General features: G+C 33.9%; 1 protein-coding gene across 9 annotated transcripts; it reads left to right on the top strand.

The window, feature by feature from the left end:
* Positions 1–3,535: 3,535 nt before the first annotated feature.
* LOC113708598 (L-cysteine desulfhydrase) lies at positions 3,536–12,860 on the top strand. Of its 9 annotated transcripts, none has more exons than XM_027231098.2 (6): positions 3,536–3,729; positions 5,646–5,703; positions 5,800–5,840; positions 8,789–8,907; positions 9,654–9,705; positions 11,046–12,860. In XM_027231098.2, exon 6 carries the CDS (start codon positions 11,253–11,255, stop codon positions 12,606–12,608), a length of 1,356 nt encoding a protein of 451 aa, XP_027086899.1. In that variant the 5' UTR covers positions 3,536–3,729; positions 5,646–5,703; positions 5,800–5,840; positions 8,789–8,907; positions 9,654–9,705; positions 11,046–11,252; the 3' UTR covers positions 12,609–12,860. The 9 variants fall into 9 exon arrangements, with proteins under 9 accessions (XP_027086899.1, XP_027086896.2, XP_027086900.1 ...); XM_027231095.2 differs by having other exon boundaries at positions 11,154–12,860; XM_027231099.2 differs by lacking the exon at positions 9,654–9,705.
* The last annotated feature ends 1,386 nt before the right edge of the window (positions 12,861–14,246 follow it).

Here is a 14,246-nt window from a genome sequence, read left to right on the forward strand (position 1 = left end):
ACAAAATCTTGCGCAAAACCAACTCTATGACTAGTACAAGTCATTAATTTCACATTATCAAAACTAAAGAAAAAATTCCTTAACTACTCACCTTGCAAGCTCAAGAAAAGAGCCAACTTAGCACCACTTTCTTCCAAACCACTTCATCAACAACCCTAATCCTACCTAGAGAAGGGTTTTTATGGAGAAATTGAAAGTTTAAACGGTTGATTTGCTAGATTTGTGCAAGAAATGGAAGAAACAAGTTGAGAGCTTTATTTTCTTTTCTTGTTGAGAGGGCCGGCTATAGGAATGGAGAAAATGAAGATTTTTGTAGTCAATTGTGAGCTTTTAGTAAAGTTCATGAATAGTAGTCAAAGTCAAGATTGAGTCACAAAGTGACACTTGTCATTTTCTTTAATTCAAAGCTATCCTTTTGTTTCTCCAACTCTCATCCATCTAATAACCTCTAATTATCTCTTAACACCTGATAAATTAACCCGGTATACAAAACTTAACCTAGTTGGCCGAATTTTATCGAACTTACCGCACTAGTGGGTCCCACATCCGGTATACACTCTTAAAACCTCATGAACTAGCTTATACTAGAAAAGAATAATTTAAAAACCATATTTGCTCCTAAAAATTATTTTTAAAATTTTTTGAATAAAGAAAATGTGAAAAGCGTGCAATTAGAATAAAATAAAACCTAGAAATTAATAAAATTACGAGTTCTCACACCAAACCTCCACCAAATCGCAAATAACTTGGAGTAACCTTCCATCTTGGAGCAAGGAGCGATCTTGTGGACTTTTCTTGGAGGAATTTCGGTTGAAAATTCTGGTTTCACCTAGGGTTTGAAGGGTAACCTTCTCATCCCTTTAAACTCTTCATTTCTTCCAAGTTTTAGCGGTTAATCTCCGTGGGTTTGAAACCCTAACCGCGTATAGGTTAGCGGGCTTGAGGAAAACCATTTATCTTGCTTTAATCCTAGGCTAGCGGTCTTGACGAGGCTTGTAGGTAGCTGAATTGAGAATTAAAATTCTTGATTATTGTTGGTTATGTGTTATATGAGAGGATTACGGTTAGAAGGACGAGAGAAAGTTGGAAAAACTTGTAGGATTCAAGCTGGCCGAAATTTCTGGTCTTATTGTTCTGTTTTTATTTCGAATTTTTGATACTTGGTGGACTGTGAAATTGACGGATGTATGTTGTATATTGTGTGTACAAACTGCCTTTCAAAAATTGTATCATTTGGTTGTGCAAAACTTGAGTTTTGGGAAGAGTTTCAAATCTTGAAATTGATAACAGTGCACTCGGACAGTGCTTCTTTGTCCTAATGTATCTCTGTGTACAAAAGTTGAAACTGAGTGCTGTTAGTGGCATTCAAAACTAGACATCCATAGCTTTCTAACGGTATAAAAATCATCTACTGGTTTGTTTTGTGTGAACCGTAGCGAGTCGGCAAATTTGGCCGTTCTGTTTTGACTGTGTATGCGAACGAAACTGGAAGCTGCATCTTGTGGCTCAATTTTGTCCCACTTATGAAATGATTTTCAGAATGATATCTTCTGATGAATTGTAGTATTTGGAACCTAGTTTCCAACACCATAAGCCAATCTCAATTCGGAGTTGTACAGAGCAAGATATGGTTTGGTTCCAAAAATACAATAAAACTGGAAATTGGAAGAATTTCCCTTCCTTGTTGACCAAATGGTCGAATCTGTTTTGGGTGGTTATATTTCGAAAATTTTAGAGTTATTTAACCATCAATTGTTTATTAAACGTTTCTGGAACTTTGTTTTCAAAATTTGAGCGAATTGGGGCTGATTGTGTTGGACAAAACGTTTGAAAAGAAAGAAAAGCAAGAGGGCAGATTAGCTTTGAAACATTTTACAAACTTTGGTCGTTTCGTTAACTGCCTTACCGTTCAAGTTTTTACCCAAATTTTGGTAGGGAAGTAGTTCATATATGGAAGTTTAAGTGTACCAGATTTGGTGTGATTTCAATGCCATTTCGATACTCAAAGAATGCCCCAAAGATTTCTCCTCAAATCTGGAAATTCACTGAACAGGGTACAAAAACCAACCAACTTTCAACTGTTGTATGTTGTTGCTCAAAACTCCGAATTTGGTTCTGCTTGTGGTGTTTGAAACTTTGTATGGGACTCTTATTGTGTTACGAATTTCAAAGGTTATTTCACTTTTTGTGAATTTTTTCAAATTTCCAAATATCGCCGAAAACCAAGACTGGTTCAATAAGAGCAGAAAATTCACCATAAAACTGAAATTTCCCACATCACCACCTCAAGTCATCATATATCTCATAAAACTATATATTTTGCAACTCCAACCGCAAGTATGCTAGTATTAGAAGTAAAAAAGGATTTGTTTAGGAAAGTTACCTAGTAACCTCAAGAAAGGTGGAAACTTAGAGTTTCTTCCTTCAAAATCACTCCACCAACACCTTTAATTCTCATTAGCAAGTAACTTTTATGGAGTAAGTTGAGATTTTAATGGTTGGAACTCAAGATTTGTGGAAGAAATTGAAAATGCAAGATGAGGTTTTCTCTCTTTTCTCCTCTCAATTGGTTCGGCCAAGCTAGAGAAAGAAATGAAAACAATTTGGTCAAAATTTGATTTTAGGAAAATTAAATAACTTTGGTCAAAATCCAACTTCCAATAGTTTCACAACACTTGGCTTTTAGGGTTTTGTTCTCATCTCTTTGTCTGCCAAAGATTAATCTATCTAGTTAACTTCTAATTATCTCTTAACATCTTGTAAAATAATATCCCTGAATGCCAAACTTCATCTAGTCATCAAAATTTTATCACACAAACCGCACTAGTGGGTCCCACGTCTATGACGCATCTCAAACTTAACATGTACTAACTTATACTAAGAGAATGATTTAAAAACGATACTTACTTATAAAAATCTCTGAAAAATTAATATAATAAAATAAAGTAAGGAAAATGCACGCGAAAAAAGATAAAATAAAATAAGAAAAATTTTACGGGTCCTCACAAATATATCACATGATATTCATACTATTCAGGTAAAATCAAATAGGTATATATATATATATATATATATATATATATATATATGAGTTTAAAAAAAAGTTATTCGTACGTATGATCAATGAGGGATCAAAAAATTCATTTTGAAAAATGTGAGAGATGAAAAAATTCATTTTGTGAAATGTGAGGAACGAAATAATTCATTTTGTAAAATGTTAAGGACGAAAAAATTTATTTTGTAAAATATAAAGGACTAAGAATCAAAATATGTAAAATTTGATTTGATAATTTTGCTTTTAAAAAAGGATAATGTGCAAGAAGTGTGGCGGATTCCGACTAAAAATTAGTTAAAAATCTAAATAGAAATTAAATTTGATCAATGTAAATTTATAAAGAATATAAAATTATATTTTAAAAAATAAGAAACGAAAAAAATTATTTTATAAAATACGAGAAACGTTTCCTTCCTGTGAAATTGGCCTTTCCCCCGGTCCCCACCAACCGTCCCGTTGCACAGCCCTTTTTTATTACAGTGTAGCACTTAATCTACATTTTGTTATACACTGGCCGTTTCTGGCCTTTCATAGACTTGACTGCTGGTTTAATCGGATAACTGTGCCCTGCTTCTTTTAATTACTTTGGAAAAGAGAACAAAGAACAAGGGTTCATCGAGAGTGCGTGGGTTGCGAAAGGTGAAATTTCTCCACCAACTCTCTGCAACAACAAGGTAGGTTCTTTCATCTCTCCTTTTTCTCCCTAAATTTCGTCAATTTTCTTGCTCTAATTCCTTTGGCCGAAAATCTCTGCCCAAACTTTTTTGAATTATGGGTGAAATCGCCTTCTTCTTCTTCTGGGATTGTTTGAGTTATTCCTGCAATTACCTCTTCTTGCCCGATTGTAAATTTTCTCTCATTTTCTTCTAATTTTCCCCAATTTTCAGATTTTGCAAGTACCTTCTCCTTCTCCCTAATTCCTCCAATTTTCTTGCCCTAATTCCTTTGTCCAAAATTTTTTACTGAGAATTTTGGGTATTATTTGAGTTATGGTGAAATCACCTTCTTCTTTTGGGATTGTTTGAGATATCCGCTCAATTACCTCCTTTCTTTTGGGTTTCTAAAGATGCAAATCCTTTGTTGTTCTATATATGTTGATTTTCTGTAATGGCTATTTTTGTGGTGGAGAAATAAAAAGTCTGTGCGATTTTGATACCTGAGTGGATTATGACATTGAAACGAATTAAGTCCCCAAATGGTTTATGTATTCATCTGTGGCAACGTTTTCTTTTTCATTTTTTACGGGTTGCAGTGCTGTATTTGACATTGTGTATTAGTTTGGTACAATTTTAGTAGCAAGGGGGTGATTTAATAACTTTTTTGATGGCTTTCATTTGCTCAAGGCTTATAATGGTTCCTGTTTCTGTTTTAATCAATTGTTTCTGCCGATGCACTTGATACGTGTTTCATTACTAAGAGAGAACTAAATTAAAGGCTCAGAGCAGTTGATTATCATGATTTTTCATTTCTGTGAGCATTTATTTCTAAGCTTTTTAACTGAATGTATAGCTTTTGATACTAGTGAGTTTATAAAGTCAATTGGAGTCTTTACGGCATTTTGATGGTTTGAGTTTTCTGCCCTCACTTTTGTCTGTATTGAGTTAGTCTCTTATAATAATTGAGTTCGAATCAATCAATTTTATGAAACAACAACAGAGGTTTTCACTTTGAGAAAAAATCGGAAAGAAAGAAGGGTCCCCAGAAGGTCCTGGTTGTGGTAGGTAAACCTATATAAGTTAGTTAAGTTACCAACATAAAAAGAAAAAAAACAACTTTGTTTCTTTTCTGCCCAAAGTGCATGATAAGTAGATTTGGTATTATATTCTGTGTTGGGAAGTTAACCAACTAATGGAATTTCATGTCTACTACAATTTGCTTTGCATTGCCTACCTAAAATTTTGATGACTTTCTGATCCTATTTTGCGTCTCTAGACCTGGATACTAATGACTATTATCTTAGTTAATTTCCAGATGATACCTTAAAAGAAATGACTAGCTTTTTTTTTTTTTGTGGATGCTAATCCTCAATTTTCTTTTCCTTAATCATGTAAAAAATTGGAATTTGTTATCCCATTTACTTTATTTTTTGTGTTCAGACTTCAGAGTTCAGCTATCCTTCTCATCTTCCATTTTTTTTTCTACTTTTCTTCACAGACCAAACTTCAGAGATCGTATATCCTTCTTCTGTTACATTTTTTCCTGGTTTTCTTCACTCCTTACTCAAATATCTTCTCCTATTCTCTGTTTTGCATATTTTTCTCTTATGATTTTTTCTTAAATATCTAAGTAATTAAGAAACTTGGGGTTTTCATTGTTGTTCTTCTTTACAGTATTGAAGAAGCAGTCTGTGCATCTATGGCTCTGTTAGATTGAGATCTGATCTCATATATTTCCAATTTCATTGTAGATTAGGATTTTCCCTAATTATATGATTTTGATTATGTGTTCTTCAATTTTTCTAGTAACAGATTCAGGTAGTTATTCTTTCATTATTTTGTTTTATGCTTCTATATTTCTTTTGCTATTTATTTCCAATCTATTTAGGTTTAATTTTTTCCCCATTATTTACTTTGCCAAATTTGTTTCTTAGGAGCTTTGAGCGACTTCTGTTTGTTATGGGATGAATTTGTATCTGCTATTGCTACTAGGTATAATCCTTTTTTTCCTTGCTCATATTGATTAATTTTCAGTTTTGGTTTTCAAGTTTTTATTTATTAAATTTTTTCTCCTCCAATAAACTGCAGTTTCTTTCGTCTCGTGCCATCAACATAATCAAAAACTTGAGGTATTGGGTTTTGTGCTATATTTAGTTGCTTAAATTTTACTTTTTTGCTGTTACAAATTTAGTTGTTTTTTTTTTTTTTGCTTTTTGTTGAGCTTACTTTCATGTAATATTGTCAATTTTAAGTTGTTTCTTTTCTTGCACACACATTAGATCTACATGTGTAAATCATTTTGCATTGCATAGTTTTTGTTCTACTTAATGTGTCTAAGAATATTTTGGGGTATTTTCTGCACGTGGATATAAATATTTCCTTTGGTCAAAATCATCCTAAGATTTACCAAATCTGTTCACCTCCTTAACAAGCCTACTTGGTTTTGGGTACAAGTCCTGCTCTCAATTAGTTTAGCCTTGCTTGGTTGAAGTTCAATGTCATTGCAGTTTCATTTTATGGCACAGTGCTTCCATGTTTTTGGTGTCCCAGAGTCACTTTTTACTTTGTGTGCTGAGGGTATTTCTTTTTCTCCAATTTATAAGTGTTTGATTGAATTCAATGTGGTGGAAAACTACTAGATGCCTGATGAGAAAATGAAAGATAGGTATGTCATGTTAATTTGCTGGAAACATATTGCTCTGTAATTTCATGGAATTGTCATTTTCAGGATATATGTGTGTGGCTTAAAGATAGGGAATATCTAAAAGGTACATGACAACTTAAATGACCATATCCTGGATCAAATTTTGGCTCCAAAAACAATAATTTTATGTCTTTCCAGTACTTATGAAGTTTATAATATATAATGAGAATAAACTATAAAAGGAATGAGCTTTAGTTGATGAAAACTCAAACAAGGAGTGGTATGAGTGCTTTCGCGTTTACTTGACCTGATAGTTTTGTATATATAGGTTAGGCACACACATTTTAAATCCCCCCTCTTTCTGCTTCCTCTCCTGCTTGAAAACAAAATTAAAAATGGAGGTTTTATAACTAGATGAGAAATTGTCTTGAGCATGCATTCAAAAAGACAATTGCCTTTGAGGAATTGGAAAAATTTTTCAACTTTCCAACAATGAAGTTCCCTCCTTTTTTTCCACACATTTGGCATTATGATGTTATCCTTACATTTTGATTTTTGACTTAACAACCTTGCAAATGCTTTCTAGAGCATTTCATGCCAACCGGTTTGTCCATTGGTTTAGTTTTTTGGGTTGTTTTTATTCATCATCTCCTGGACAGTAATTTAGTTAGCAGCAAGATCATATTCTTACATTCTAAGGTAACTTTTTAGAGAATGAATTTCCGACCATTTCTTTTAGGGAAAATCGTTCAAAACGTCCCTCACATTTTGTAAAATGACTTTTTTCGTTTCTTACTTTTAGAAGTGTATTTTTACGTCACTTAAAAATTCACATTGATTAAATTTGGTTCTTATCTAGATTTCTGATTAGTTTTTGGCCGGAATTCAATACATGCCTTGCATGTGATAATTTTTAAGGATAAAATTGTCAAATCAAAATTTATATAATTTATTTATATTCCCTTACATTTTACAAAATGAATTGTTTGGTCCCTTCCAGTTCACAAAATAAATGTTTTCATCTCTCACATTTCACAAAATGAATTTTTTCATCTCTCATTGATCATGTGTATTAATATATATTTTTTTAAAATTCATGTATACATCTATTTGATTTCATCTGAATAGTACAAATAGCATGTAATATATCTCTATTTGATTTCACCTAAACAGACTAATTGTAGCTGTACATATGTTATTCAATCGATATATACGTGGATTTAAATCTAACAATTTTATTTTAAATCTATATATATATATATATGATTTAATCATGTGAATCTATTCAATGTTTGTAGCCTTTTCTATTTTGGTAATAATTCATTTATTGAGTTGTTTAATAAGACTATCTAATTAATTGGTGTTAATTCGAATTCTATAGTCATGCTAACAAATTGCAGTTTAAATCTGAAATTTTTACTCGCTACCTTTAAGACCAACAGTTGAATTTCTTCCCTTATGAGTATCTTAAAATTTGAAAGTGTCAATTATTTACTTCTTTTTGTCATGCTTTTCCTTTGTTTATTTTTTGTCTAAATTTAATTCAATATAAACAATTGATAATGTTTAGAATTAAATGTCTTTTTTTGTATTCAATTTTCGAGTAAAAGAAATGAACATGAGTGAAAAATTAACAATTTTTTAAACCCCCGTATATATCTATTTTAATTTCACCTGAACATTACGTTTAGGCAAAATCAAATAGAGATATATTACATGCTATTCGTATTGTTCAGATGAGATCAAATAGATATATACATTAATTTAAAAAAAAGTTATTCATACACATGAACAATGTGGAATAAAATTTATTTTGTAAAATATGAGGGATGAAAAAATTCATTTTGTGAAATGTGAGGGATGAAACAATTCATTTTGTGAAATGTGAGGGACCAAAAAATTCATTTTGTGAAATGTGAGAGACTATGGATTGGATTATGTAAATTTTGATTTGATAATTTTGTCCTTAAAAATGATCATGTGCAAGGCACATGGTGGATTTCGACAAAAAACTAGTCGGAAATCTAGATAGAGACCAAATTTGACCAATATGAATTTGTAAGGGACGTAAAAATACATTTTTAAAAGTGAGGGATGAAAAAAGTCATTTTGCAAAATGTGAGGGACATTTTGAACGATTTTCCCTTTCTTGTATGGCTATGCAAGTTTTGAAAATGATCACCATAATGAACATTTTCTAATTTCATCATTGGTAATGACAGATTATTTAACTTGTAGACCCCTAAATTGGAATTGGATCCCACTATTTTCTCACATGCTGTCATTTCTGAAGTTAAGCCATATTTGCAATCGAAAAGTACATGTGCTTCATTTTTCAAAAAAACTAAAGCTATACTCCCATCTAATTTGTGATATTTTCAATGCTCAGGACATGTAAATGTTGAGACTTCTTATGTTTGTTTGCCTTTGTAGGAGTGCTATGAGGAGTTGATGAAGTTCACGCTTGAAACTGATCCAAAAATTAAAGATATATATTAAAAATTTTGTGAAAGGCTTTTGTGCTTCAGATTCTTTGTTGGAGAATTTTATAGGTAATTTATAAATCTAATATGTTCATTCATTTCACTTTTTCTTCTATTGATCTTCTGTGATATTTCGGACATCAAATAATGTAAATGAACTTGGAAAGTTCAATTTGCACTGGATATACTGATTTGGATGTTTGGGCTCATCTGTCCCTTGTAGAGTGTAACATTTAATATGTTTTTTTTTGGCTGCTACTGAATTAGCATAAAAGAAACTTGAGTGAATACAAAAAAAAAAAAGACTACAAAATATAATTTAATAAATTCGAACAAGATCTGTTCCATAAACAAAAGATCCTATTCTTCAAAAACCTGTAACCACTGAAAAGTATCAAATATTCTGAATTAAATATCAGATTTGTTCTGTTTTTGGTAACACGTTTTTGCTGCAGTTTCCTATTTTGATATTAATTACGTCTCCCATCCATATTTAGTAGAAGGGGTTTTTGAATACCTGACAAATGACTATGCTCGTTTCAGCAAAAACATTTATACTTCAAACTTGAAATGTGGAATATTGGGTGTGTTTGAATATCATATTATTTGCAAAAAATTATTTCCTTACTTCACAAACACATTTTTCAATCAACCTTCTTTATCTTCCCAATCACCTTTTTATCTCTACATCACATCATAAAAAGTGCTATAGTAAATATTTCAAATATCCTCCTATGCAGACACAGTCAATATCTTCATCTTATTCTGCTTTATATTTCACGTTGACTTCTGCTCTCTACTTATATGTTTTTCAGTGATCCAGCTACTGCAAAACATACCATAAGACCTGGGATAATGGACATGGAGGTTTGTTAACTCTAATTGGAAGAGTCATTATCAGATACCTAATCCTCTATGAGTAGTAATTTTGAAAAAGAGTGTGTGTGTGTCATGAAACCTTTTTATCCCTTTCACCATTTGCATGTTGGTTTTGTTACAATTGTTGTAAAATTAACTGATTTTTACCTGTCATAAAACGCTAATACTCTAATTGTTGTCATAAATTAACTGATTTTTACCTGCCATTAGCAAAATCCCTCAATGAGAAAGGAGAATGACTGAAGTTGTGAATACATTTGTTTGCTAAACTTTAGGCATTTGTGGGATGTTATGGGAACGCTTACTAGCAGAGTTTTGGAGTTTTTAGCATTTGTCATTGGTGTTGGTGGCTGTCAATGTGGTTTGTTTGGTTACTTCGAGTAGTTTCTGTGAAGGGATTTGGCTGGAGAAAATTGTTTCTTTTCGGATTAGTGATTGACTAAAGCCTCAGTTCACTCTTAAATGAAATGTGATTAGGAAGTAAAGGTGTTGTCAAATAAACTGCAGGGTTTTGTTGTCTAGAACATAATGAATAGTCAGGATATTCAGTTCATGATATATTTTTATTATTTAGTTGCATGAATTTTGCTTGCTGTCAGAAACCATATGTAGTAATCTTCTGGATGTACTTAGGTTGAATAAAGCTTTTTTTAGCGGGGGAATAAGTTGTTTATTCTTTTCTTTCAAATTGCTTTTAATTTCTTATGATTGTAGTATGCCTGAAACCTCTAGGATCCTAAACCTCTAGGACAGTTTAGGACAGTTTCAACTGAAGGATTTTGGTTTTGTCATTGGTTTTTACAAGAGATCTATTTAACTGTAACATGGATCTGTCTAAGATGAGCAGCAAGGCAATTTTTTCTGATACATAGTTCTTAGATAGTGAATTTTAGACATATGACTAATGTTATAAGAATAAATGATGTTTGTCTTACTTTGTCAGACGTTAATCAATTGCATCAGAAATGTTTCCTTGAGAGATGTTCACTTGAAGTTATAAATTTTTAGCTGAATTTGTCTATAGATTTCTGGACTTTTATGAGTTTATAAGCTTTGAAAACGGCGATGCAAAAGTAGAACTTCAAGTGAGAAATAGGTAATGGATATTGACTCTTGAAAAAAAAAGGGAAAAAAAGCAACTGACTGCTGTATTGGATTACTCATTAAATACTTTTGTTTCCAGTTATTCTGCTTCTTGGTACTGCAGACTTTGTAACCTTTTTAAAATACTGTGTATTACCAAATTATATATGCATGATATCAAATATCATTACTACTGCACGATTATATAAGGATAACATTTTAAAAAAAAAATAACAATTGCACAGGTACTAGGTGCACGTGCCTTGCATGGGATGTTTTTCTAGTGATAGAAAACATATAGTTTCTGGTGATTTCTGTTGCACCAGAAAACCCTAATCCTATCTCTTGCACAGCCACTAGCCCAAGGAACCCCAAAAAGGAGAAGGTGGGTGGTGGAGAAAAGGGAAAAAAAGAAAAAGAAAAAGAAAAAGAAAAAGAAAAAGAGAGAACAGATGGAAGACCCCCAAGCCAACGGCGACCACAATCACAACCACATTCCTAAGAAACTCAAGTTGTCTTCTCCATCCTCATTCATATCTGACTCTGAAATACGGCAAGAGTTTGCCCACCACCAGCTGGGTATTGCTCGAATTAACAACGGTTCCTTTGGCAGCTGTCCAGCCTCCATCATCGCTGCTCAGAAGCAGTGGCAGCTTCGGTTCCTACAGCAACCCGACGACTTCTTCTTCAACCACCTCCAAAACGGCATCCTCCGCTCCCGCACCCTCATCACGTCCCTCATAAATGCTGACCACGTTGATGAGGTCTCCATCGTTGACAACGCCACCACTGCAGCTGCCATTGTCCTTCAACATGTTGGTTGGGCCTTTGCCGAGGGCCGCTTTCAGAAGGGTGATGCCGTTGTCATGCTCCACTGCGCCTTTCAGGCTGTCAAGAAGTCCATCGAGGCTTATGTCACTCGCGCCGGTGGCTCCGTCATTGTGGTCCAGCTTCCCTTTCCTGTCCATTCTGACCAGGAAATCATTGCCGAGTTTCGCAAAGGCTTGGCCATGGGTAAGGCCCATGGTAGGAAAGTTAGGCTTGCCATTATTGATCACATTACGTCAATGCCCTGTGTCGTCATTCCCGTACGTGAATTGGTTCAGATTTGCCGAGAAGAAGGTGTGGAGCAGGTGTTTGTGGATGCTGCCCATGCCATTGGCAGCGTTCATGTTGATGTTAAAGAAATTGGGGCTGATTTTTATGTCAGCAACTTGCACAAGTGGTTCTTTTGTCCGCCCTCCGTTGCTTTCTTGTACTGTAGAAAGTCCCCTATAGCCCTTGATTTGCACCATCCTGTAGTCTCCCATGAATATGGGAATGGCTTGGCAATAGAGAGTGCCTGGATTGGCACACGAGACTACAGTTCTCAGCTGGTTGTTCCAGATGTCTTAGATTTCGTCAATAGATTTGAAGGTGGTATTGCTGGCATTAGAAAAAGGAACCATGATGCCGTTGTAAGAATGGGGGAATTGTTGGCCAGAGCGTGGGGGACTCATCTTGGATCTCCTCCTGAGATGTGTCCCAGCATGGCCATGGTTGGTTTGCCTTCGAGTTTGAGGATTTCAAGTGATGATGATGCATTAAAGTTGAGGACTCATTTGCGGGACCATTTTGAAGTAGAGGTCCCTATATATTACCAGGCCCTGAAAGACGGGGAGATTGGAGGGGACAACTGGGATGGTAGAGTAGCTGGATATGCCCGTATTTCTCATCAAGTTTACAACACCGTGGATGATTATCTCAAGTTGAGAGATGCCATTAACCAGCTTGTCAAAGATGGAGTCACGTGCAACAACCTGCCTTAAGAATGAAGAGGTCTGTATCATGGGCATTTGTTGTTGTTCTTAGTCTCTGTCTGCCTGGACATCTGCTTGTCCAATTAACGTTGAAGACCTGAGGCCATGATCCTTCCAAGCGCTTAGTAAAAAGTGATCTGATTAGTGACTGGCAATAGTTGGGGTATATTTTGATTTTTATCCTGGTGTTAAATTTTAGCAATAACTTTTGATAACTTTGTTATCAAGTCTATAATTCCATCTCTCTTAAATTTCACTCTACACGCTTCCTTCCATATGAGGCAGAGTCAGCTAATCCTGCTGAAATAACTCTGCTTCTTTAAATATGATGCCATGGGGTTTTACAATTGTATGGCCTGCCTAAGTTTGAAAGCTGTGGAGTATTCACTTCTCGTTTTGAGAACACTAAATTTCTGCACGATATTATTCACTCTTTATTAGTAAAAGTCTTGCAAATATAAGTTGTGAAACTGATTTGACGTCTTTAGGTATCTGATGTGGTTGAAAATGATGAGCCCCTTGCCTCCCTCGTCTTCTGGGGGTGTGGTTATCATGAGAACATGTTTTTCTTCTTGTTCTAAAAATGAATAAATAATCAGTGGAAGGAAAGTAACGAGTGCATATGTGTGCGGGTTAATATGTCAATTCCAATGAATTATGTACACAAACAATTTGTTTCTTGACTTATGTAAAAATATACACTTTAAGGTGTCCTAGCTCGTAAAAATTGGAAGATTTTGCTAATTTAACTTCAAACAGGGCCAAACACAGGAGCAGTTCCAACTTATGAGCATTTTCATATTTGGAAGACAGCTCTCAATTAAATCTAGTTCCTGTTTGTCTTGTTTATCGTCTCTTCTACACTTCTCTGAATGCTTGGTCGGACCTAATTGGAAAGGTGTGTAACTAATGACTACTTCGTTGTTCATTTCCAACATCCTTAGATTGGTATGGACATTTTAATGGGTCGGAAATCATACTAATATCATTAAGAAGATATTTGCGTTAGAATCTGTTTAAGATGTTTTCATTGTTTTAGAAACTGTTTTAGATGTTTTCATTGTTTAGGAACTGTTTTAGATGTTTTAAATAACTTAAGGAAGATCTCTGGCCACTTGACGATTGATTTTGTTCATCTGTTGTTAAATTGTCTATTTGAAGCGGCATATCTTTACAGCATAATTCGCTATATAGACTCCAACCTGTGTTGCATTTGTAGATCTTAGTAGGCACTCTGTGTAACTGCCCTAGAATAAATGAATAATCATGGATAAGGGCCTTGTTACACCTCTCTTCCGGTTTCTGATTTATGGCTTTACAGTTGCAACGTTTGTATGAAGGCATTGTAACCTTTATGATGCAAAACACTTCGTAAAAATACTGCTGAATTACAACGGTTGAAAAATCAATTGCTGAGATATGATTGATAACATGTATTTTGGAAGAAAAATATTTAATTTACGTATCATGAGTAACCAACTAATATTTATAGTAGTACAAACCTAACAAACTATTTATAAAAATATCCTTACTAATTTATTTATCTACAAGAGTTTATATTTTCTTAGCACTCCCCCTCAATTTTGAGCATATATATCATAAGTGCCCAATTTGTCACAAATGTATTTCACTCTAGAGCCCTTTAAA

This window comes from Coffea arabica, chromosome 9c, assembly GCF_036785885.1.
Source record: "Coffea arabica cultivar ET-39 chromosome 9c, Coffea Arabica ET-39 HiFi, whole genome shotgun sequence".
Classification (NCBI taxonomy): domain Eukaryota; kingdom Viridiplantae; phylum Streptophyta; class Magnoliopsida; order Gentianales; family Rubiaceae; genus Coffea; species Coffea arabica.